Source organism: Notothenia rossii, assembly GCF_949606895.1.
Source record: "Notothenia rossii genome assembly, chromosome: 11".
NCBI lineage: Eukaryota > Metazoa > Chordata > Actinopteri > Perciformes > Nototheniidae > Notothenia > Notothenia rossii.
In genome coordinates this window covers 31,925,943-31,948,498 of record NC_136910.1, presented here as the reverse complement: position 1 = coordinate 31,948,498, position 22,556 = coordinate 31,925,943, and the positions used below count along the sequence as shown (strand labels likewise).

The following is a 22,556-nucleotide window of genomic DNA, read 5'->3' as shown; positions in this document are numbered from 1 at the left end:
ACAAGGATTAATGAATAATGCTTTATTGAAATTACAAAATGTGAGCGAGTAGAACTCTTCTGCTACAAAAACAAGTACTGAGCTGAATCTTGAAGATAATGTCTGTTAATTCTAAATATTGCTTATAAAAGAAACAACTCATCATACTATCATCAAATAATAGTATTATAACTATAAAGAAAAGAACATCTTAAAGGTCCCATCTCATGGCCATTTCTACTGATCATAATTCCATTGTTAAGGTCTACTAGAATAGATTTACATTGTGCAATTTTCCAAACTCACATTGTATTCTCATACAGCATCTCTGTATAGTATGTGTATTCACTCTCGGTCCTAAACGGCTTGTTGGAGCTCCTTATTCCAGGAATGCTCATCCTAGTCCAGTCTTTAAAAAGGCATGAGATCAAACTGCTACAATGACTAATAAAATATATATCACTTTATTTGAACATGTATTATTGGCATTTATCACCAGTTTAAATGTTTTATTTGCTTCAGTGGTATACATAATAGAAGAATTAAAGCATTCAACATTTTTTATCATTAAAATATCAAGACATTTAAAAAGGTATCATTTTCTCATTGGGTGTAGAGGAGGGTGTTTTTTCTTTTACGACAGAACATCATGAGTGGTGCAGACTGGGAAGAAGCCATGTGTTACTCAAGATGTGGTAGACCTGACGTTACCTCCAAGAACTTCTTAAAATCAGCTACTAAGTTTGAGAGATCTCCAGAGGGGGGAGAGCAGAGAGGGCTGGCTCCAGTCCTTAGAGGAAGTAGGGGGTGGTTGTTCGGGGGGGTATGACGCGCTCCGAGTCAGGCACAGCGCGGAACAGCTTGGGCTCTCGTCTGTTGACGTCCTTGAAGACCATGATGGACGCGATGTTCCCGCAGCGGTAGCAGTAGTTTGGCGCCGACCACACGGTCACCAGCTTCTCGTCAAACATGAACTTGTAGCCTTCATGCACCAGCTGATGTGCACGGCAGATGAGCTTCAGATTGTTGATGTGCACAAACTATAAAAAAACATGAGCATTACTTTCCATCAACTGCTGTTCCAGGAGTTTGCGTTTTCCATTGATTAGTTTGAAATGTTGACGACACATACCTCATTGGTAACCTTGGAGCCAAACAGCCAGCCGGCCCCTCGAGGACTGATGGCCCAGGTGTCCACGTCCTCTGGGTCCGACCACACCAGGTCACAGAAGGCGCCCTTGTGGGGGATCTCCTGGTTGCGTTCAATGGTGCGGATCTGGTCCAGTGTCTTGATGTCAGGTGAAAGACCACCGTGGACACACAGTACCTGCTCATCTATCAACTGGGATAACACATTAAAAGATGTCATTAAGAACATTTGAAAATAGAATCATGTCGATTTAGCCTCTGAAAACCTGAGTCAATACATTGTGTAAATCAGTTCATGCCAAAGTGTATGTATTCAAACAAGGATTTACAGATCTTCTTCTCTACAGAGTAGTGGAGAAGGCGACAAGATACTAAACCAAAATCTAATTTGAGTGACTTTAAAATGCAAATGAAGCCTTTTTAGTTCTCTGTTGGATTGGGTAGCAGCACAGATGTCCTGTCTACACGTCCTTCAGGTTGGACAGACTGTTTTTAGCGTTGTTCTGATGATGTACCCTTTTCCTGCACCATCTCCTCCAGCATACTCTGTCTCCATCTGATACGCTACTTAATGTACCACCAAGAAAAACAAATCACAAGTTTAACACTGTAAAAACTCAATGAAATAAGTTCAACACAAATGTTTTCAGATGTTAGCTTAATTAATACACATTAACTATATATGGTACGTTTCATTCTCTGTGTTGATTTTGATATTATACTTATATTAACCAAAACCAGAAGGGCCACTGGAAGGTAGAAAAATAAACTTTAAAATGACGGAACCACTTGCATGGATTAGGAAATACTAGCAGAGGTGGGAGTAAGTCCTACATGAGCAAGTCTCAAGTCTTGACCTACAAGTATCAAGCAAGTCCCAAGTCACTGTGGTGAGAGTCAAGCAAGTCAAGTCATTGCTCAGGTCAAGCAATTCAAGTCAAGTCATACAAAATTCTGATGAATAAGCCCAGTTTCCACATTTAAAATCAGTTAAAATACAGTGGTTATGAAAATGGATTCAACCCACACTATGATCTTCATTACATACACAGGTAATCATTTGAAATTTAATTTAGACCGATGACAATCATATTAGATCAATATCAACCCTAGAACTGCAGACAATATAGCTAGGACTCAAAAAGTCTGTTCAAAAAGGGAGAATTCCAGGTAAGAAAATCATATATGGCATTTGCCATTACACATATTTAATTTAAATTTCTGTTAAGACTAGAACCGCCAACAGCGTCAGCACCTACATAGATATCATTTTCAAATCATTTAATTTGTTCCTCTTCATAATTTCCTTATAAACGAAGTAGGACGATTTAAAACTCACTTAATTGGGTTAATTTTGAAATTGCTTCAGTTTATCATCATAACAGATCAAAAAGTTCAGATTCATTTTACAATAAACCAAAGAATGATGCACTCCTACAAACAAAAACAACATAATTAAAACATTTAAACAAACTACTAAAAGTAGATGAACTACAATATTCAAAAGTTTACAGTAACTTCTGATAACACGGGAAATAAACGAGGCATCTCTTTTCCTCTCTCTCTCTCCTGACAGCCCGTCAGTATCAGGGTTAGTCAAAATGAATCCCTTGGAGGTTCTAGTGTTCATTTACAGTTTTGTCTTCTCTTTGCAATGCTTAATCGATTTGAAACCATGTCTAACGTAGCTTAAACTTAAACGTTAGCTTTCTAGCTAACACAACACATTCACGCACCTTTCTCTGTGGGTTTTTTTGTAGTGACGAATGAAGTTGGATGTTGTGGTGGTCGTGTCACTGATCTTTATGCTGCAGACCCTGCATACTGCTGTTCTCTTCTTATTACCGTCATCGACAACATAATCCTTGAATCCAAACTTTACAATTTTTGGAGTAAAGCTAGCCGCTGCCATGTTAACTGACAATCCTGCCTTTTAGTGGACTGCCAGGTTTGCGCGCACGTTTTTCGAAAAAACTAAACGTAATATCTCACTACAAAAAGGCAAATATTTAATTTTAAACAGTCAAGTCCTTTCAAGTCATCTGTCTCAAGCTTAAGTCAAGTCTCAAGACATGAATACCAAGTCAAAGTCAAGTCAAGTCTTTTATCAATGTTAGTCAAGCAAGTCTCAAGTCAAAAAACATGCGACTCGAGTCTGACTCGAGTCAAGTCATGTGACTCGAGTCCCCACCTCTGGGAAATAGTAATGACAGATGTAAGCACATGGGATTTACTAAAGCACTAGTGGGGCCCCTAAAGATCTGTTTCATTTCCTCTTAGAGAGAGATGATCTGTGTTTACACATCCTACAAAGACCAATCAAAGAATCAAATGTCATAATGTCCCCCTTAACAGACAAAGGTTGTTCACGTTGTACGTCACCAATGTGAACGAGCCATGAAGAACTTACAGCTGCCACAGTCAGCATGTCAAACACTTTGGTGCAATACCTCCAGGCATTTGCGTTTCCATATTTTGTTTGGCACTCATCTGAAAATAAGCAGAAAATACATGTATGATTATTAAACAGAAAACAATTGAATACATAAACAGTGAGAGTGAAGCATGTGAACCTACCATAAAAGCCGTACACTTGAGTTATTTGTCTGCTTTCGTGGTTTCCACGTAGAAGTGTGATGCGATCCGGCCACTTGGCTTTTAAAGCTAGCAGATGTGTAAATGTCTCCAAGCTATAATATCCTCTGTCTACAAAGTCTCCCTAGAGGAGGAAAAGAAGACACCATCAATGTAGCAAACATAAAGAGCCTCCTTATATTCATTCAAAACACAACTCAGTTTCTCCAAGATGCAGTGCATCTTCATATCTGACACCCTGGGGAAACTTATGGGATCAGCTACTTGACAGGAAAGAACTACAGAGACATTTATTTGGACCTTGCTTTCTTTTAAAAAAAGCCACACTTGATATAGTAATTGCAGGGATGCAAACTCATCAGGTATGAAAAAGGTGACAAGGATCCGAGCCCCCGGCTCCCCCACCCCACAGAATAAGAGGATTTTAGCAGTCAGAACAACTAAAGCAGCAGTGTTAATAATAACAGAAACGCCAAAGAGTCACATCTAATAGAAATATATAAAAGCATTTATTTTAATTTTGTAGCAGTCAGTTTATAATTTTGGCAGCACTGTTGAACATTTTGAAAATGTATTTTCATGCCTCTGTGCAAGGCTTAGTCTTTCTATCTTTATAGCCACATGGTGTTACATTACATTACATTTAGCTGACGCTTTTATCCAAAGCGACTTACAATAAGTGCATTCGACCAGGAAGATACAACCTTTAAGAAAACAGAATCATATAAGTACATCAGGTTTCATAGAGCCAAACATTTCAAGTGCTACTCAACTGGCATTTAGAAAGCCAGCCCTTTATTAGTATATAAGTGCTTTGTTAGTAATTCTATCGCTCGAAGTGGAGTCTAAAGAGATGAGTTTTCAGTTTGCGTCGGAAGATGTGTAAGCTATCTGCTGTCCTGATTTCAATGGGGAGCTCATTCCACCATTTTGGAGCCAGGATAGCAAACCCACGTGTTTTTGCTGACGGGAACTTGGGTCCCTCTCGCAGTGCGGGTGCAGCAAGCTGTTTGGCTGATGCAGAGCGGAGTGCACGTGCTGGGGTGTACGGTTTAACCATGTCCTGGATGTAGGAAGGGCCAGATCCATTCGCAGCATGGTACGCAAGTACCAGTGTCTTGAAGTGGATTCTAGCAGTTACTGGAAGCCAGTGAAGGGAGCGGAGGAGCGGTGTGGTGTGGGAGAATTTGGGAAGGTTGAAGACCAGACGAGCCGCTGCATTCTGGATGAGCTGCAGAGGTCGGATGGCACATGCAGGTAGACCAGCCAGGAGGGAGTTGCAGTAGTCTAGGCGTGAGATGACGAGAGCCTGGACCAGAATCTGCGCTGATGTCTGGGTCAGCTGGGGACGTATCCTCCTGATGTTGTAAAGCGTGTATCTGCAGCAGCGGGTTGTAGCAGCGATGTTTGCAGTGAAGGACAGTTTGTTATCTAGGACCACACCCAGATTCCTTGCAGTCTGAGTCGGGGAAACAACAGAGGTGCCGATGTTGGTTGTTAGGTCAAGAGTGGGACAATCTTTTCCCGGAAGGAAGAGCAGTTCAGTCTTGTCAAGGTTGAGCTTGAGGTGATGAGCAGACATCCACCGAGAGATGTCTGCTAGGCAAGCAGAGATGCATGCGTGAGATGGTGTAAAATAACTAAGTTCATATACTCAACAAGTACTATACTTGGGCACAATCTTTAGATACTTGTACTTTATTTAAGTATTTCAATGTTTTGCTAGTTTGTTCTTCTACTCTACTACAGTTCAGAGGTACATGGTGTACTTCTACTCCCCTACATGTATTTAATACCTTTAGTTACTTTACAGATGTGGATGAATGATGTGAAATATAATAAAAAGTGTTAAAATCAGACTTTAGTTCCACCTGGAGTAAATCCACAAGCTACCTTGCAGTATACAAAGTCATTCAAACTAGCTGCACCTTTACCAGCTTCGAGAACACTTTCATGATCAATCATTATAAAACATATCATATTTTATTCTGAAATGGACCAATCTGCACAATGACTACTTTTACTGTTGTTACTTTCACTATATTTTGATGAGAATACTTTTCTACTTTCACTTGAGGAACATTTTGAATGCAGGACTTTTACTGTAACAGAGTATTCCTACACTCTGCGACTATTACTTTTACTCAAGTACAAGATCTGAGTACCGTAATTTTCGGACTATAAGCCGCGCCTTTTCCCCTATTTTTCGACGCTGCGGCTTGTATAACGGTGCGGCTAATCTATGGATTTTTACAGCTAACGGCCAACAACTTTAACTCTATGGGCTCTATGGCCGGTCCGCGGACCCCCACCTTTAAGCGGCGGGTTCCAGCAGGAAAAGCTGGAGGTCGGAAAAGAGTGAGACAGGTAGCGCGCAAAAGTAAAAGTGGAACCGAGAGTGATATGCCGCTGCTGCGGCTTATATTCAGGTGCGGCTTATAGTCCGAAAATTACGGTACTTCTACTTTTACTCAAATACAAGATCTGAGTACTTCTACTTTTACTCTACAAGATCTGTGTGCTTCTACTTTTACTCAAGTACAAGACCTGAGTACTTCTGCTTTTACTCAAGTACAATATATATACTTATACCACCTCTGTTTATAGCCTATGAAAAAAACTATTAGAAACAGAAGGCTAAAGCTAACGTTAGCAGATAGTGACAATGTATGCTAGCTAGCTAGCTCAACGATTCCTTAAATAATATTGCCACAGAAAAACTTTTCAGTTCAGATCACGCTCTGCTGCTCCGACAGGGAGCTCTGCTCTGAACACCTGAACGGCCCGTTCTAACAGCTGTTCACCAGCGGTCCAGTCTGTGCCACAGTGACTACGGACGCAGAGTTAATATTAACGAACGCACCCGTAGGTAATGTAGCGGCTGAAGCTAGACCATCATCTCGGAGCAGCAGAGCCTTATTATACATCCATGAGCAGAGCCGACATGCAGGAAGACTCGAGCACACAGCTCGCACTTCATTATAATATATAAAAAAAGAACACCATGCGTGTCATGATGGCACATAACAGCTCACGGCCGCAGATTAATCCGGGTCCCAGACCCCCCCATACCCCAAAATAATTTTTATTGCAGATCTACATGAATCACACAAACGACCTATTTTGGATTCAAAACGGCGAATTTCGCCGAAATGTGACAAGTTTGCATCACTGAGTTGGTGAGTATTTGTAGCCAGGGCAGCAGCTCTTGGAACAGTTGGTCTCCCACTTTTGTCCAGACTCAAATATCACAACAACTAATGTTGTACCATAACATTAGGGTGTTAACTTCACCATCATGCAAGGGATTTTTGGAATTTGAAATGTACATTATGTTGAACAGTAATCATGACATATTCTATATACTTTTATTATAAACAATCAGGATACATGACATTAACAATATAAATGGGTGCCTGTGGTTGCTTCCAAAAAGGGTGACAAGCCCCCGGAGAAAAATGTGTACTCTAGATATTGGGCTTTATTAATATTAATGTCATCTTGTGAAAATAAGCAAAACATCAGTCGTAACTTTTCTGCATGGAGGTTAACTGACTTAGTCAGAAATAAGGCATGAATTATTGTGGAATATTTAATACTGCTGTTACTTACCATGAAAATGTAATTTGTGTCGGGAACTTGGCCTCCAGTTCTGAAGAGCTCACAAAGATCATAAAACTAGGAACATTAAAGAGAACTTATTAGCCTTGGTTTAGAAAAGAAAACAGAAATGTGAGAGTCAAAAAATGCTAAAGTATTAGCAATATAATAAAATTCACATTTCAAAGTTTGGGATAAAACCAATTGTCTATCAAAGTAAAGTAGGACACAAGTTAAAAAATGATGCTGTGAAATTGAAAAGACATGTATACCCCTACTTATACATTTAGAATGTTGATGTCACTTATGACATATTTTAATAAATTGCCACTAATATAATACATGTTCTATCTATCAGTGAACTCAGTTTGGATGAACAAACATTTGGTAACAAGCAACGTTAATTTATCATCTTTAAAAAAGGTGTTAAAGCAAGCAAAAGTCCAGCCTACCTGACCATGAATATCTCCACAAACAGTAACTGGAGTCGAGACGGGCTGAACATTTGATTCTTCCAGCAGTAAGTCGCATACATAGTCACATAACCTCTGTGGAAGTGAAACAGGACATTGTTAGCAGTCTGACACACTCCAGCTTCATCACAGCAGCACACTCCAGGCTTACTGCTCAACCTTCTTTATCTCAAATAAGACCCAAGGAGCTCCTGGAAGGATATGCATTTGGCTTTATAGTCTTAAACTGAGATTTGGCACAATCCTTTGCATTGTATTAAAAATATTTTTTCGATCAGTCTATCAAGTATGAGCTCAAAACTTCTCCTAAAGACACAGTGCTACAATGACCATTAACCAATATTCCCAATATAGTTCTTTACAAATTCACTGTATAATGCCTGGTTTTCATATTCACATCAGTGTTATTTTATTTACATTGTAGGTATAGCACAGGGCCGGTCCTTAGCATTGGCGTTCTAGATGTTCGCCCTAGGGCGCCAGATCTGGGCGGCGCTGCGCTGGCAGCTTTGGGAGGGGGAAAAGCATTTTTGACTGTTGGTGCTCATCCTAATTTTCGGCCGTGATGTAACAACATTCATAATTAAGTAAAGGTAACACCCTTTTCATCCCGGTTACACTTTTCATTTGCCCTGTACGATGGGCGCTGTAAGTAGCAGCGACGTGCGGTCAGGGGAGGCAGAGCCTCACCTGTCATACTCCAATGTAACGGAAAAACAACTAAAGAAAAACTAAATAGTAATAATAATAAAATGTCTCCACTGATCTGTGTTGTAAATGTGATTTATGTATGATTCCAATTGCTTTTTAAAGCGATGAGAAGTGAGGCAGGGACGAGCTCTGCCTCTCGTAAGCCCACTGTAACTTGCTGGAGCACGGGCACTAATTTAACGCGGGCACTTATTTGTGAGCGCGCTCAAGCCAGTTACTGTGGGGTGAGGTGAGGCACAGATGAGCTCTGCCTCACCTCAGAATGCGTCACCCCACAGAAACTGGCTGGAGCGCGGGCACTAAGCGCATGCCTGTTACCATCTCACTGTAGGTCACCAATGTAATGTTTGTAGATCCCTTTATTACATGTATCCTCGCCATCCATAGTCTCTAAATAACTTATTTAACGTATATATGATATTTAGGCTTGCTGGTCTCATCATACAACGGCAATGAAAAAAGCACCAGGGGAGGCAGCCATAACCTCTGCCGCACTGAAGGGGGCGCACGTGAGCCCACAGGTTCTTGTTGCTACTGTTATTCTACGCAGAGACGGTAGACACAAACAACAAGCTAGACTTTTCAAATTACAAGAAGATAAGGAGGAATTTTACAAAAAAAGTAATAGAGATTGTTGTCCAGAAGGATAGCATGGACTTCATCTTCAAGTCAAGGTAAGACCACAATTGTAATGAAAATGGGATCTTACTAAGAAAGAACAATCCAATATTTAGATGTTGGGTATCCTTTTGTTGAACGGTCCGTTTAAAATGAATCTAAGCATCAGACTAAAAAAGCTTTTGAAAATAGCCGAATATTTCGATTAAGGTCAAAATATAATATTTGTAAATCTGACTGAAAGAGTCAGTGCCTCACCAGCCATGAACCTCACCGCACGTCACTGGTAAGTAAGGATGGGTACCGAGCCCCGGTATTAAAGGGGACCTGGGGCTGAATTATTAAAGACCGTGGTACCTTTAAGCTCCAACGTTATCGGTCTTTTCATCGGTACTGGAGACATGTAAAAAATATATGTCATGTGTATTATTGCTACACAAGCATTATATTGCAGTTTTAGTTTCGCCAATTCCGTTTCTAATATGCAAAAAGCGTTATTTTTTTGTATTTTTGATCTTTCCAATCCAGACGAGAGATCTCTCTCTCCCGTCTGTGTGCGAGGGGGCGGGGCAGTTTACACACACGCAGCTGCTACATGCAACACACACGGCGGGGATGGCGAAGAGAACGCGTTCCGAGGTGTGGTTAAACTTTACCCGTCTTGATACTCTTAGTGCACTTTTGGCTCTCACACACACACACACACAGTTCAGAGGTTGTGGTGTTTAATATTCATGAGAATATTTGTCATTGTTCAAATGATAATAAACATTAGCATAAAGCATAATTGTCCACTCATATGTTGATAAGAGTATTAAAAACTTGAAATTTAATTCCTCTAAGGTACATTTAGAACAGATCAAAAATGTGCAATTCATTTGCGATTAACTATGGACAATCGTGTGATTAATCGCGATTAAATATTTTAATCGACTGACAGCCCTAATAAAAAGCAATGTTAGTTTTGTTGTTCACAATTTGTTTAGTTAGTTTACCTTATTTTTTCTCTCCAAAAGAACCGATAAAATTACCGTTAAAGGACCGGATCGATAAGCGGTATCGATAAAAGTAGTAGTACCGTTAAAACATTAACGATACCCATCCCTAGCTGTAAGTGATGAAAGTGGGGGATGTTGGCTTATCTGGCGCCCGCAGCTCACAGCCAAAGTGCGAGTGAGCGTGGGAGCGAGGTACCGGTGTCACAGTATAACTAGAGTCATGACAACTGGCGGCATTCTATTATTTTCGTCACATGAATCCGGGGCGTGTACATTGAGGACCCATTGTTGAACAGGAAATAAACATTTTGATCGCCTCGTTTGTCGTTTACATTAATCTTTTGCTATATCTGCCTACATAGGATCACTTTGATGCACATTCAGTACTCTTATGTGAGGTTGTGTGTGTGAAAGGTTGTTATCGTGAAGCTTACAGGGAGGTAGCGAAAATTACAAAGTAGGTGACTGTGTGGATGCCTGTTCAAAACATTGCAAACTTGAATAAATCATTTAAATTATATATTTGTGTCCGACTTTCATTTGTACATCGTTCTTAATGTGATGTATAGTAGCTTTGATAGCTGTCCACACCTTCAGACTAGGGATGGGCATGATTAATCGATGATCGATAATTGATCGTTAAGGATTTTGTCGATTTCGTATTTTTCTTATCGATGATCGGTAATAAAACATCCTACCAGCAGGGGGCGATATAGCGTAAGGAGTCGCGACAGCAGAGAAAACTTCCTGCGAGCTGCTCACTCACAAAGATAACAACATGAAGCGCGCGAAACGAAGTCCGGTGTGGGACCATTTTGAGATAAAAAACGAGTCCGCTCACTGTATACACTGCGACACGGTTTACAAGTACAACACGACAACAACTCCGATGATGTACCACTTAAAGAGCCTTCATCCCAGCGTGTTAAGAGGCACTGAATCCTCCGTTCAGCCCACCATCACCTCAGTTTTAAACCGGAGGAGCTGTGATGCGAAGCGGGCGGAGAAAATCACAGAAAGTATCGCCAAAATGATTGAAGTGGACATCTTCCCCACAAGTGTCGTCGAGGGGAAAGGATTTAGAGATGTGGTTAGTTTACTTGAACCAGCGTATCAGATTCCCTCACGGCGCACTATCACCAGGGTCATAGAAACCCACTACAAGGAGCGAAAACAGGAGCTCCTAAACAAGTTAGCCACAGCAGCTAGTGTTGCTATAACAACAGACTGTTGGACCGCTTTAACAGCGGAGAGCTACATCACTATCACATGCCACTACATTTGCGACAACTGGCAAATGAATTCAGCGGTCCTGCTCACTGAAAGCCTTCCAGGCCGGCATACTGCCGACCTTCTCGCTGAGAAGATGAATGAAGCTGTAGAGCAGTGGGGATTTGAAGCCAGAGTTATCGCCTGCGTCCACGACAACGCGGCCAACATTACGGCTGCCAACAATCCCACCAGAGTCAGCTGGGTGTCTGTTGCTTGCTTTGCACATACTCTCCAATTAGCCATAAATGACGGGTTTGCTCTATACCTGCATCGGGTCATCTCTGCAGCTGGTAAACTCGTTAGCCACTTTAATCACAGCACTGTGGCAACCAATGCGCTTAAGGAGAAGCAGGAGCAAATGGGCCTCGCCACCCACCGGCTTATTCAATCGTGCAAAACACGGTGGAACTCAGTCTGTGAGATGTTTGAGCGACTTGTGGAGCAGCGCTGGGCTGTTGTTGCTGTCCTCTCGGACAGAACCCTGACCAAGCTTCAAGATGCCAGGGTCCTGGAGCTGAAGGATGAGCACTGGCGGCTCATGGAGGACGCACAGCCTGTGTTAGCAGCACTTAAGTGTGTCACAACTGCCATGTCTGCCGAGAAGGACGTCTCCATCTCAAACATTTATCCAGTAAGCTTCAGCCTCATCAACACCCATCTCATGCGGAGAGAAGGAGACGAGACCAGAGTAACCGAATTCAAGACCAAAGTGAAGTCCTCCCTCAGCAACAGAATGAAGGTAAACTAACTAATTAGTTGACATGACACTCATAATAAATAGCCGCTGATGACGAGACTGACATAGGCATAGCTAAATGTCGCTTATGTGCTTTGCTTATTTAGATATGGCATATTTTCAAACGTTTTTTATCGATCATCCGACATTTTTCTATAATTTATTTATACAGGTTTGGTCTGACGAGTTTGTGACATCCGCCCCAATGATTGCATCCATGCTGGATCCCCGTCACAAGCATTTGAGCTTTCTTTCGCCACCACAGAGACTAATTGCTAATGCTAAACTGGTTGAACTGGGAAAGGCAATTGATGCAGGTGAGGCGGCTATCCCACAGACTGGGAGAGAGGAGGCGGTGTTGTCATGCCGAGGAAGTCCCACAACTGTCACTGCCACTACGCACGTTTCTGCGATGGCACTTCTCCTGGGGGAGCAATACTCATCTACCCCACAGGACACTGGCATTGAAACAGAGACTCAGAACTTTCTGAGGGACATACCCCCACCTCTGGAGTGCAGCCCGACTGATTGGTGGAAAGTGAACGGTGGAAAGTTTCCCAGGCTGGCTAAATTAGCTAGACGCTATCTCTGCATCCCCGCCACCTCGGTCCCGTCAGAGTGGGTCTTTTCAGCCGCTGGACTGACCGTCACTCGGCTCCGTTCACGTCTCACCCCTGAGCATGTTAACATGCTAATTTTCCTCAACAAAAACCAGTAGGTTAAGTAAGCTATAGCCTCCTAACCACCGTAGCCTTTAGTCAGACCGAGGCCTATAACGTGTTATTGTTTTGTGTTTACTATTGTTAGTTAAAGTTTTATATCTAAAATAGGCGGAATTGTATTTATTTTGTTTGAGAACACTGGCTCTTATTTTGTTAATATCCCCGACGCCTCCGACATTTGTTTTGTTTATTGTTTGCACATTTAAACACAGAAGTGAGTTTCTGATACTATTGTTAGTTAATGTTTTATGTCTAAAATAGGCGGAATTGTATTTATTTTGTTTGAGAACACTGGCTCTTATTTTGTTAATATCCCCGACGCCTCCGCGACATTTCTTTTGTTTATTGTTTGCACATTTAAACACAGGAGTTTCTCATTATACTATTGTTAGTTAATGTTTTATGTCTAAAAGAGGCGGAATTGTATTTATTTTGTTTTTGTTTGTTTTAAGAACACTGGCTCTTATTTTTTTAATGTCGCGGAGGCGTCGGGGATATTTCTTTTGTTTAACATTTGCACATTTAAATAAACATAAAAGTGAGTTTCTCACTTCTGTTATTCTGTATCGACCTGCATTAATGTTCATGTGTTCTGTTAACGGTTGTTTTATGGTCAGGCTTCTGTGAGGAGAGCAGTTAGGGGCGGGGTGGAGAGCAGAGGGCTTTTTGAGTGCGTGTCTGTGTGGGCGCGTGCGTGTGGGTGAGAAAGGCTGCATGTTAGGGAGAGGAAGAGCAGCACGTTGTTGAGCGGTTTGTTGTTTTTGGTTGTTTTGGCGTGGTCCCGGCCCACAGTGACCCTTCCTGTAACCGCAATAAAGCTGTTAAGATTGTATACGCTTCGCTCGTCATTCCGACCTGTCCGGGTGGACGTTACAATACGTCATACAGTTTTTTTGACGGGTATAAATGTTAACGATTAATCGATAATTGATCGTTAACGTCTCACGATGATCGATTAAAGAGATTTCTTAAAATGCCCATCCCTACTTCAGACAGCCTAAAAGTAAAACACAAGTTGTTTATTCACAGCCCGAACACAGCTCTGATTAAATTGTGATATAAGTTCTGTAGCTATTCTCCAGCGAGAAAGTTTTTTTATGAAATACCTGTATCCCTCTCATCACAACAAGACTCTAAACTGTGCGTTTACACAGGGAAAAAAATTACATACATGAAAATAACCTTGATGCATAGCTTGGAATGAAACAAACAAACTATCTTCCATGGCTATACTGATATGTCACAGTAACGGTAAACCACAGAAAAGTAAGTCCAGCGGGGCACAAGTTGAATCAATATAGTACGGTAGCATTTGTACATCGTTCTTAATGTGATGTATAGTAGCTATGATAGCTGCCCATATCTTCAGAAAGCCTAAAAGTAAAACACAATAATAAAAACGCTTACATGACATGTCCTTTGTTAAACACTAAGCTGTCTTTGGCTCTTTTCTGCTGTAATCAATGTAAATGTCCCCTCTGTGGAACCAATAAAGGTCTTTTATATTTTATATTCTGATTACATTTAACTAGGGGTGTAACGGTTCACAAACATTTCGGTTCGGTAGGTACCTCGGTTTTTAGGTCACGGTTCGGTACGTTTTCGGTACAGCAGAAAATATTATCACAAAACATAATTTTTTTTTTAAAGTTTTTAAATTATTATTAAACTGTGAATAATGTATTCACTCAAATAAATACAAAATATAATAAAAATAAACATTAAGGTGCAGCATTTCGATGAACTGAAATAATCTGTATTTGAACTTTACTGTACTAGTTACTAGTACTCACAAAACATAAACTATTAGTTTTGGGTTTTTAATTATTATTACATTTTGAATATTCACTCAAATAAATACAAAATATAATAAAATAAACATTAAGGTGCAGCATTTAGATGAAATGAAATAATCTGTATTTGAACTGTAGCCTACTGTACTAGTACCTAAGCAGCCAGTTTGACATTAGGACTTGCTTGTCATTGTATTTTCATGTTTTTTTCAAGAAAATGTACTTGTCCACATTGCTTGCCGAAAAGGCAGATCTGCTGGCACTAACAATGTCTCTATGGAGCTATTTCAGAGTCATAAGTTTTGATCATTCAAAAAAATGCAATTTATTTGAAAGTTCAAGTTTTTATCCTGAACTTTGAAAAATACTATGATGTATTCAAAATAAAAATAAGTATTTGAAATCATTTTTCAGGTTGAATATTATTTTTGATTCAGTTCAGCAATTTTTTTTGAATAAAACATTTATTTTCAGATTTCACTTTTATACATATTTTGATATTTGAATCCTTATTTTTTTCAGTTGCAGATTTTTTGTTTTCAGATTCAAAACAATTATTTTTTCAGTTTCAAATCTTGTTTTTTCAGGTTTCACATTGCTTTTCACCTTCAGATCGTTTTTCACTTTCAGACCTTTTTTTTCGCTTTCAGACTTTTGGCCCTGATGTTGCATGGGGGGCGGGGCTTAGCAAAGAGTAGTTTGGCATCCTGAGTGGCAGGCCTCCCTCTGTCATGTTGCCTTCAAGGATGTTAGGTAGCGCGAGAAATATAACTCAATACTTTCTATACACAATACTCCCGTGATTGGTGGTAAACTGATACCAGCATCAAAGTTCCGTTAAGGGAGCTGTTGAGCATCGTAGTTGGCAACAATCAAGGTATAAGAGCAATAAACTGTGCTAGAATGTGAAATTACGTATCCGTAATCAAGCATTGTCTTTCCCCACTTTCACATAGCTCCATGAACGCAGCATAGTATTGGCTTGGTTTTTGCGATCAGAATCAGATTACCTTTATTAGTCCCACAGGGGATACATTTATATTGTTAGAGAAGAGCCAAAGACAGCTTAATGCTACCTAAAGCATGCATGAAAAAAGTATTAAAGATTAAAAAAAGAAATTATATATTTTAAAGTTACACATTTTACATAATACACACCCTGTAACAGTTCTGCGGATTTAGCAGCACAGTTTTTAACAGCATATATATATATATATATTGCAAATATTGCACATAGTTGCTATTTATCAACAAGACGTGTTATAGTCCGAGTTGTTTTGTGCGGGGTCTTGAGGCTGTGCTGGTTGTATAGTCTGACCGCTGCAGGAAGGAAGGACCTGCGGTATCTCTCCGTGAGACAGTGGGGGATGGCGTCAGGTCCACCAGAACAACTTGCTGGCTCGTTGCGGATACGTAATTTCACATTCTAGCACAGTTTATTGCGCTTATACCTTGATTGTTGCCAAATACGAGGCTCAACAGCTCGCTTAACGGAACTTTGACACTGGTATCAGTTTTATTTCGCACCTATCACGGGAGTATCGTGTATAGAAAGTATTGAGTTATATTTCTCACGCTACCTAACATCTATGAAGGCAACATGACAGAGGGAGGCCTGTCACTCAGGATGCCAAACTACTCTTTGCTAAGCACCCCCCCCAAGCAACATCAGGGTCAAAAGTTTGAAAGCGGAAAAAAACGATCTGAAAGCGAAAAAAAACGATCTGAAAGCGAAAAACGATCTGAAGGTGAAAAGCAATGTGAACCCTGAAAAAACAAGATTTTAAACTGAAAAAATAATCGTTTTGAATCTGAAAACGATAAAAATTTATAAAATATCAAAATATGTATAAAAGTGAAATCTGAAAATAAATATTTTGTTAAAAAAAATTGCTGAACTGAATCAAAATAATATTCAACTTTCAAATAAAACTTATGACCCTGAAATAGCTCCATATGTCTCCTGCTGTGGAGAACACCCTCTCTAGGGACAGAGGTAGCAGATACAGCCAGGTAGCGCTTTCCTAACATGGCAACATGAGGATATTTGGCGTTTGTAATAGCTTTGGCTCGGTCTGAACTTTTTGCGAGTGGTGGAGGCTTAAATGCTAGTTGGAGTTGGGTTTGCACTTCAGTCTTTTTTCTTTTGGTACCGGTGATATTCACGTTCGGGTGATGCTTTTTCAAATGAGTGTGCAAGTTTGATGTATTGCCAGCCGCGTAACCAATTTTAGTTGAACAATGAACAAACAGCTTTGGTTCGGTCCACCTGTCTTTGTCCGTCATCCTTGTACGTAACTGCGAAACCAAAATGTTCCCAAACCGGAGACTTCAATGATGCTGGAGGATTTTCGAGCTCAACTTTATCTGCGTTCGCCATTTCGACAGTTCCTCAAATTACTGACTACATTTGAACGCATCCCTGTGACCAGCTCTCATAGTATGCCTCTCGTCCAATGAAATGACTTGCTCGCTCTATGACACGTTGAACCCAATGTGAGCAAATTACTCTGAATGCTGCGACGCAGCACCGGAGATTACTTCCAAAAAGTTGTTCACGTTCTCAATTTTTTACGTTAAAACGTTACATTCGTTCTGTACACACGTGTACCGAACCAAAGGGCCCGTACCGAAATTATTCGGTACAGGTACGTTTACCGTTACACCGCTACATTTAATCCGTTGTGGAAACATTTCTTGACCAAATTGACAAATTAGATAAATATTGCTGTGACACTGATGTCGCATCGGGACATTAACGCTAAACATTCACCGTAAACCCAGAGTGACATATGCACAATTAGAAATATGATTATGATCTGCTCAGTTAATTTAGCTGATTAAATTATATTTAGTTAATATATTCTTTATTCTTCAATTCAAAGTATGTTCAAACAAATGTAAACCAAAAAATTATCCTCATTATTAAGTTAAAAATAAGAGTTACTTTACCATTAAAGCTCAATGTGACATATATGCCACATTTCAGATATGTGACACTAGGGGGGGTTACTTGTCAGAAATGCGTTCTAGGTGGTCTATTTAGTCTAAATGACATTCCCCTTTATTTTCCCAAAAGTAGAAATGGGTCCAGGTTCTTATAGGTTAAATGTATAGGCTTAAAGGCATACCGTATTATATGGATTCAACTTGTGCCCCGTTTATTTGTTATTGGCTATGGTAGGTTATTGGTTATGTTCACATACTTATTTGATTATTAAAATGTAAACTGATCTTTAGAGTTGTAGTCCCCTAGGTCTAGTCTCTAGTAATTGTGTGCTCAAAGTGCACCAGATTGAAGCCTTTTACTTTAAAATGCTCAAACATTTCTTCCCAGGGGGGCATGTCCACCCCCCAATTCAAACTTGTCAATACAACACTGAATACATTTGAAGCCTTTTTGATGTATATTACCTATATCAATACGTTTCGTTTTTTTTAGTGTATGTCTTTTGTAGAGATTTTTTATTTATTCTTTATATATTCTATGGGGGGGGGGCGCCAGCTAAAATCTTGCCTAGGGCATCAAATTGGCTAGAGCCGGCCCTGGTATAGCATATGTTGTTCTTAAAGTTTGCAAGAGAGTTATTGAATTTAAGCAATTGTTTGTATATTGATCTTGTCTGCCGTGGTTCCCATGTTTTGCCCCAACATACACACCAGAATCGCAACATTTAACTTTTAGCCAGTAGCTAGCATAAGGCATTGACAGCTAACAGGTTACAGCTTCCTCTTTCACTTTCCTGATGCCCATTCAAGTTTGTGGCCCAACGATCACCCTTATCGGTGACGCCGGTATAATGTGCATAACATAACAATCCATGCTAACGTTAACCGTTAACTGCCCCCAGTAACACCTAACGTTAGCAGTTACATTAGCCGCTCATGTTCAACTAGCATGTTTTAGTCACCCGTTACTTCCACTGTTATGAAAAAAACCGTAGCCTATTCTAATACAAGTCACATTTACTCACCTTTAAATCGTTTTCCGGGAGGTATTTGCAGTGCCTCGCTATGTCAACGTACTTATCAAGGTCTAAAGGCGCCATTATCAGAACGCTAAAACCAGAAGAACGCTAAAGTAGTTAGCAGCTAGCAAGTTCCTTCTCTTCTTCCTCTTCACCGCTCCTTCATTTTCAACTTAGTGTCTCTGGTGTCAATTCAACACAAGCTCAGATGACCACATCCTGTAAGAAACTTCAAAATAAAACATAATAACATACAAAACAGTCTTTTAATAATAAATAACACCATAATTACATCAATTATGCTATGTTATGTCAATAGTGAATATAATAAGCATACATTTTTGTTTTGGAAACATTTGAAAAAAATGACAGGAAATATTTTAAACCTTTATTTCGAAAATGTCATTACAGTGGCATTATCTCGATTTAACTTGACTCTCCATTTTATGGTGTTTGGTGAACAAAGATACGCGACAGCGCCCCATGCGGATATAAAGGTAACTGACACTTACACAACAACAGCTCCTTTGTTTTTTTTACCTTTTCTATATGGTTTCGTCCTTTGGTACCCTTTCGTATAGCCTTTTTAGAATGAGCACTTGCTCCTGCAATATACTGCACATCCATGAGGCCTGGGGTTGGTTGTGGGCTCCGACCATCCTGCTGGTCTTTATCCTCCACCGCTGGGTGTTGAGGTCCTCCATGTGTGGCAGCACCGTCCATGGAGATGCCTGAGCAGTTTGCACCACCCTCTGTAGAGCTATTATTATTATTATTATTATTATTATTATTATTATTATTATTATTATTATTATTATTATTATTATTATTATTATTATTATTAATGTATTAATACTGAGTTGAATAGTTATATTACAGTCACCAACACTGAATTTGATCAACCTATTTAATTTAATTTGTGCAGTGGGAATAATATTAATGCACATATTGTAGAGGTGTATATCTAAAACCGGAAACTTAGTCAAATATGTTAGACTTGTTCAACTTTGTTTTGTTTCCCCATGGCGATTAATAAAGGTCAATCTTATCTTATCTTATATGCAATGTTTTGAATGACTTACAGCTTAACCTATAATATTATAATATAATGTATATTTTGTATTGGTAACCTAAATCTGTATTTAACGAGTGACTAAATATGTCTTAGGGAAGATGTGGATAGTTATTGTAAATTGTAATCCCTGTAATGATGCTGTATGATGTCCTTTTTGTTGTTCTGTTGTTTTATGTTTTTATGTTTAACCTACTTGAGCAGGTCTTCCTTGAAAAAGAGATCAATGATCTCAAGGGATACACTTGGATAAATAAAGGTTTTAAATTAAATTAAATTATGTAAAAATAAATGTAGTACAACATTTAGCCACAAAATATAGTGGAGTAAAAGTATAAAGCTGCATAATGTGCAAATACTCAAGTTAAGTACAAGTAACGCAATTGTTTTACTCTAGTACAGTACTTGAGTAAATGTACTAAGTGACATCACACCACTGACCATCCACCATCTCAGTTTTCTAAGGCTCAACTTTTACGAATAAGAAAAGACAAAAACAACTCTTATCACTTTGAAATTAATTAAAAACTCAGTATTCATTGCTGGGAAATTCAAGTGCAGTAGTCAAGTTCCTTGTCATGGACCAGAAGCCTTCGGCTGATCTCTGGATTCCCTGTGCTGTGGCTCTGATCTCAGGTTAACCACAGTGTGTGGAACAATTGATTCTCTGTCTACTCTTGTAATAACAAAAAAAGGTGCTCATCTGTCTTTAGAGTTTGTGCAGGGGGTAAAACCAAGCAGCTGTTCACTGTCTGGGAGGAAACACAGGGCAGGTCCTTTGTTTCAGAAAGCTCAGAGAGACAGGACAGGGAACGTCTGTCTGGTGGAGGAAGATAGATTATGGCTTACAGAAACAATTCATCATCCATTGATTCACCCACTGACAGCGGGGGTTTGAAATTCCTCTGACAGATTGAGATGATGAGTGGTGTTGGTGCTTGATCACAGGTTCAGTTGGCATCAAGCTACATCTGAGCTTAAGTGATTTACATGAAGAGAGAAGTACTAGGATCGTGTACCTAATTAACAGTAGAAGTACCAGAGTGTAGGAATACTCTGTAAAAAGAAGAAAAGCAACTTGATTGCAAAGTCCTGCAATCAAGTTGTTACTCAATTAAAAGTAGAAATGTATTAGCATCAAAATATCCTTAAAGTATCAATAGTAAAAGTAGTCATTGTGCAGATCGGTCCATATGTATTCATCATAATAGTGGGGTCAGAGGTTGCGCTAGACTTTTTCGCTGCCCGTCATTTTGACGGACAGGATCGTAACCTTTCCATCAAAATCCAGTATTACCCGTCGGCCTTTAAACAACTTTGACGAGGGGGGGGAAGAGCACGCTCATGAACTCAATGATTTGTACGGCAAAGTTAGGTTTTGGAAACGTCATAGACGGAAAATATTCGGTTAACGCGACCTCTGAGTGGGGTAGAAGTTCATTGTAACAAAACATTTAAATACTCTTAATACTAAGTAAAGAACAAGTCTCTCTACTAAAGTACAGTACTATAGAGGGTGGTGAAAACTGCACAGCACATCACCAGGACGGAGCTGCCATCCATGGAGGATCTTTACTCCCAGCGGCTCAGGAAGAAAGCCCTCAGGATTATCAAAGACCCCCATTACCCCAGCCACAAACTGTTCTGTCTGCTGCCGTCTGGCAGGAGGTACTGTGGTGTTTTAAAACATTTAATATAATTTGTAAGGCTAAAATACTGCTTTGCTGCACCTACAGGAGCAGAGATAAAAGGTGGGTGGCCCCCCTCCCATTCAGGGAATCCCGTCAGCGCCTTCCCAACAATAGAGAGCAGGCCGTCAGCAGGTTCACTTCTCTGCAGAGAGTACTGAAAAGGAAACCACACATGCAGGAACAATACTTTGCGTTCATGGGCAAGCTCACCCAAAATGGACACGCTGAAGTGGCACCACTGCTGAAGAATGCTGGTATCTTCCTACGTTAGGAGTATATCATCCTCGGAAACCCACCCAGATCAGGTTAGTCTTCGATTCGGGCGCTGAACATCGTGGTGTCTATCTCAATGATGTGTTGCTAACCGGCCCGTATTTGAATAACACCTTAATTGGGGTTCTTCTCCATTTTCCGGACATCCAACAAATGTTTTACTGTTTCGAAGTGAGCGAAGAACACCGCAACTATCTTCACTTCTTATGGCACCAAGACAACGTTGTTACTATTAAGGCCATAGAATATCGAATGAAAGTCCATGTTTTTGGTAACAGCCCCTAGCCTGCCGTGGCAATCTACGGAATGAGAAGAGCCATCAAATGGAAAGGCACTTCTACTGTATGTTGATGACGGCTTGGTATTAGGGATGCCAGAAACTAACCATGATCAAAATCGAAAATCGGACAGCCCTGGCGAATAATAATAGATTATTCTACGCCCGCCGATTTTCGATTATGTAGACTGTAACGAATATTCGAATAATCGAATAATCGCTGGCATCCCTACTTGGTATCCATACCTACTGACCTTGAGGCAATCGACTTAATAAGAACGCAAGCTTCTCTAGGGGAATCAAACCTCCGCCTTCACAAGTTCGCCTCAAACAGTCAAACATTTTTGAAGGCTTTTCCTCCTGAGGATTGTGCAACTAACGTAAAGGACTTGGACCTGGTCGGAGAGACTCTGCTCACTCAGCGCAGCTTGGGTCTTCTCTGGGAGATATCCACAGATACCTTCACTTACCTTGTATCCACAGAAACCAAGCCATTCACTCGTCGCGGTGTCCTATCTGTGGTCAACAACATCTTTGATCCTTTGGGTCTGTTGGCACCTGTAACCATCGAAGGAAGGGCTCTCCTAAGAGAACTCAGCTCCCAAACCTTAGATTGGGACACTCCTCTC

At 40.2% G+C, this 22,556-nt stretch overlaps 2 protein-coding genes across 3 annotated transcripts; one reads left to right on the top strand and one right to left on the bottom strand.

Moving 5' to 3' along the window:
• Window positions 1-427: 427 nt before the first annotated feature.
• LOC307025770 (serine/threonine-protein phosphatase 6 catalytic subunit-like) lies at window positions 428-19,302 on the bottom strand. Of its 2 annotated transcripts, none has more exons than XM_079660632.1 (8): window positions 19,155-19,302; window positions 18,621-18,843; window positions 7,776-7,871; window positions 7,336-7,401; window positions 3,706-3,847; window positions 3,539-3,618; window positions 1,112-1,321; window positions 428-1,019 (listed from the first exon to the last, which is right to left on the bottom strand). In XM_079660632.1, exons 2-8 carry the CDS (start codon window positions 18,693-18,695, stop codon window positions 771-773), a joined length of 918 nt encoding a protein of 305 aa, XP_079516758.1. In that variant the 5' UTR covers window positions 18,696-18,843; window positions 19,155-19,302; the 3' UTR covers window positions 428-770. The 2 variants fall into 2 exon arrangements, with proteins under 2 accessions (XP_079516758.1, XP_079516759.1); XM_079660633.1 differs by having other exon boundaries at window positions 18,621-18,833; window positions 19,155-19,285.
• Window positions 7,880-13,683, top strand: LOC307025769 (E3 SUMO-protein ligase ZBED1-like). Its single transcript, XM_079660631.1, has 2 exons — window positions 7,880-12,134; window positions 12,304-13,683. Exons 1-2 carry the CDS (start codon window positions 10,902-10,904, stop codon window positions 12,847-12,849), a joined length of 1,779 nt encoding a protein of 592 aa, XP_079516757.1. The 5' UTR covers window positions 7,880-10,901; the 3' UTR covers window positions 12,850-13,683.
• Window positions 19,303-22,556: the final 3,254 nt, after the last annotated feature.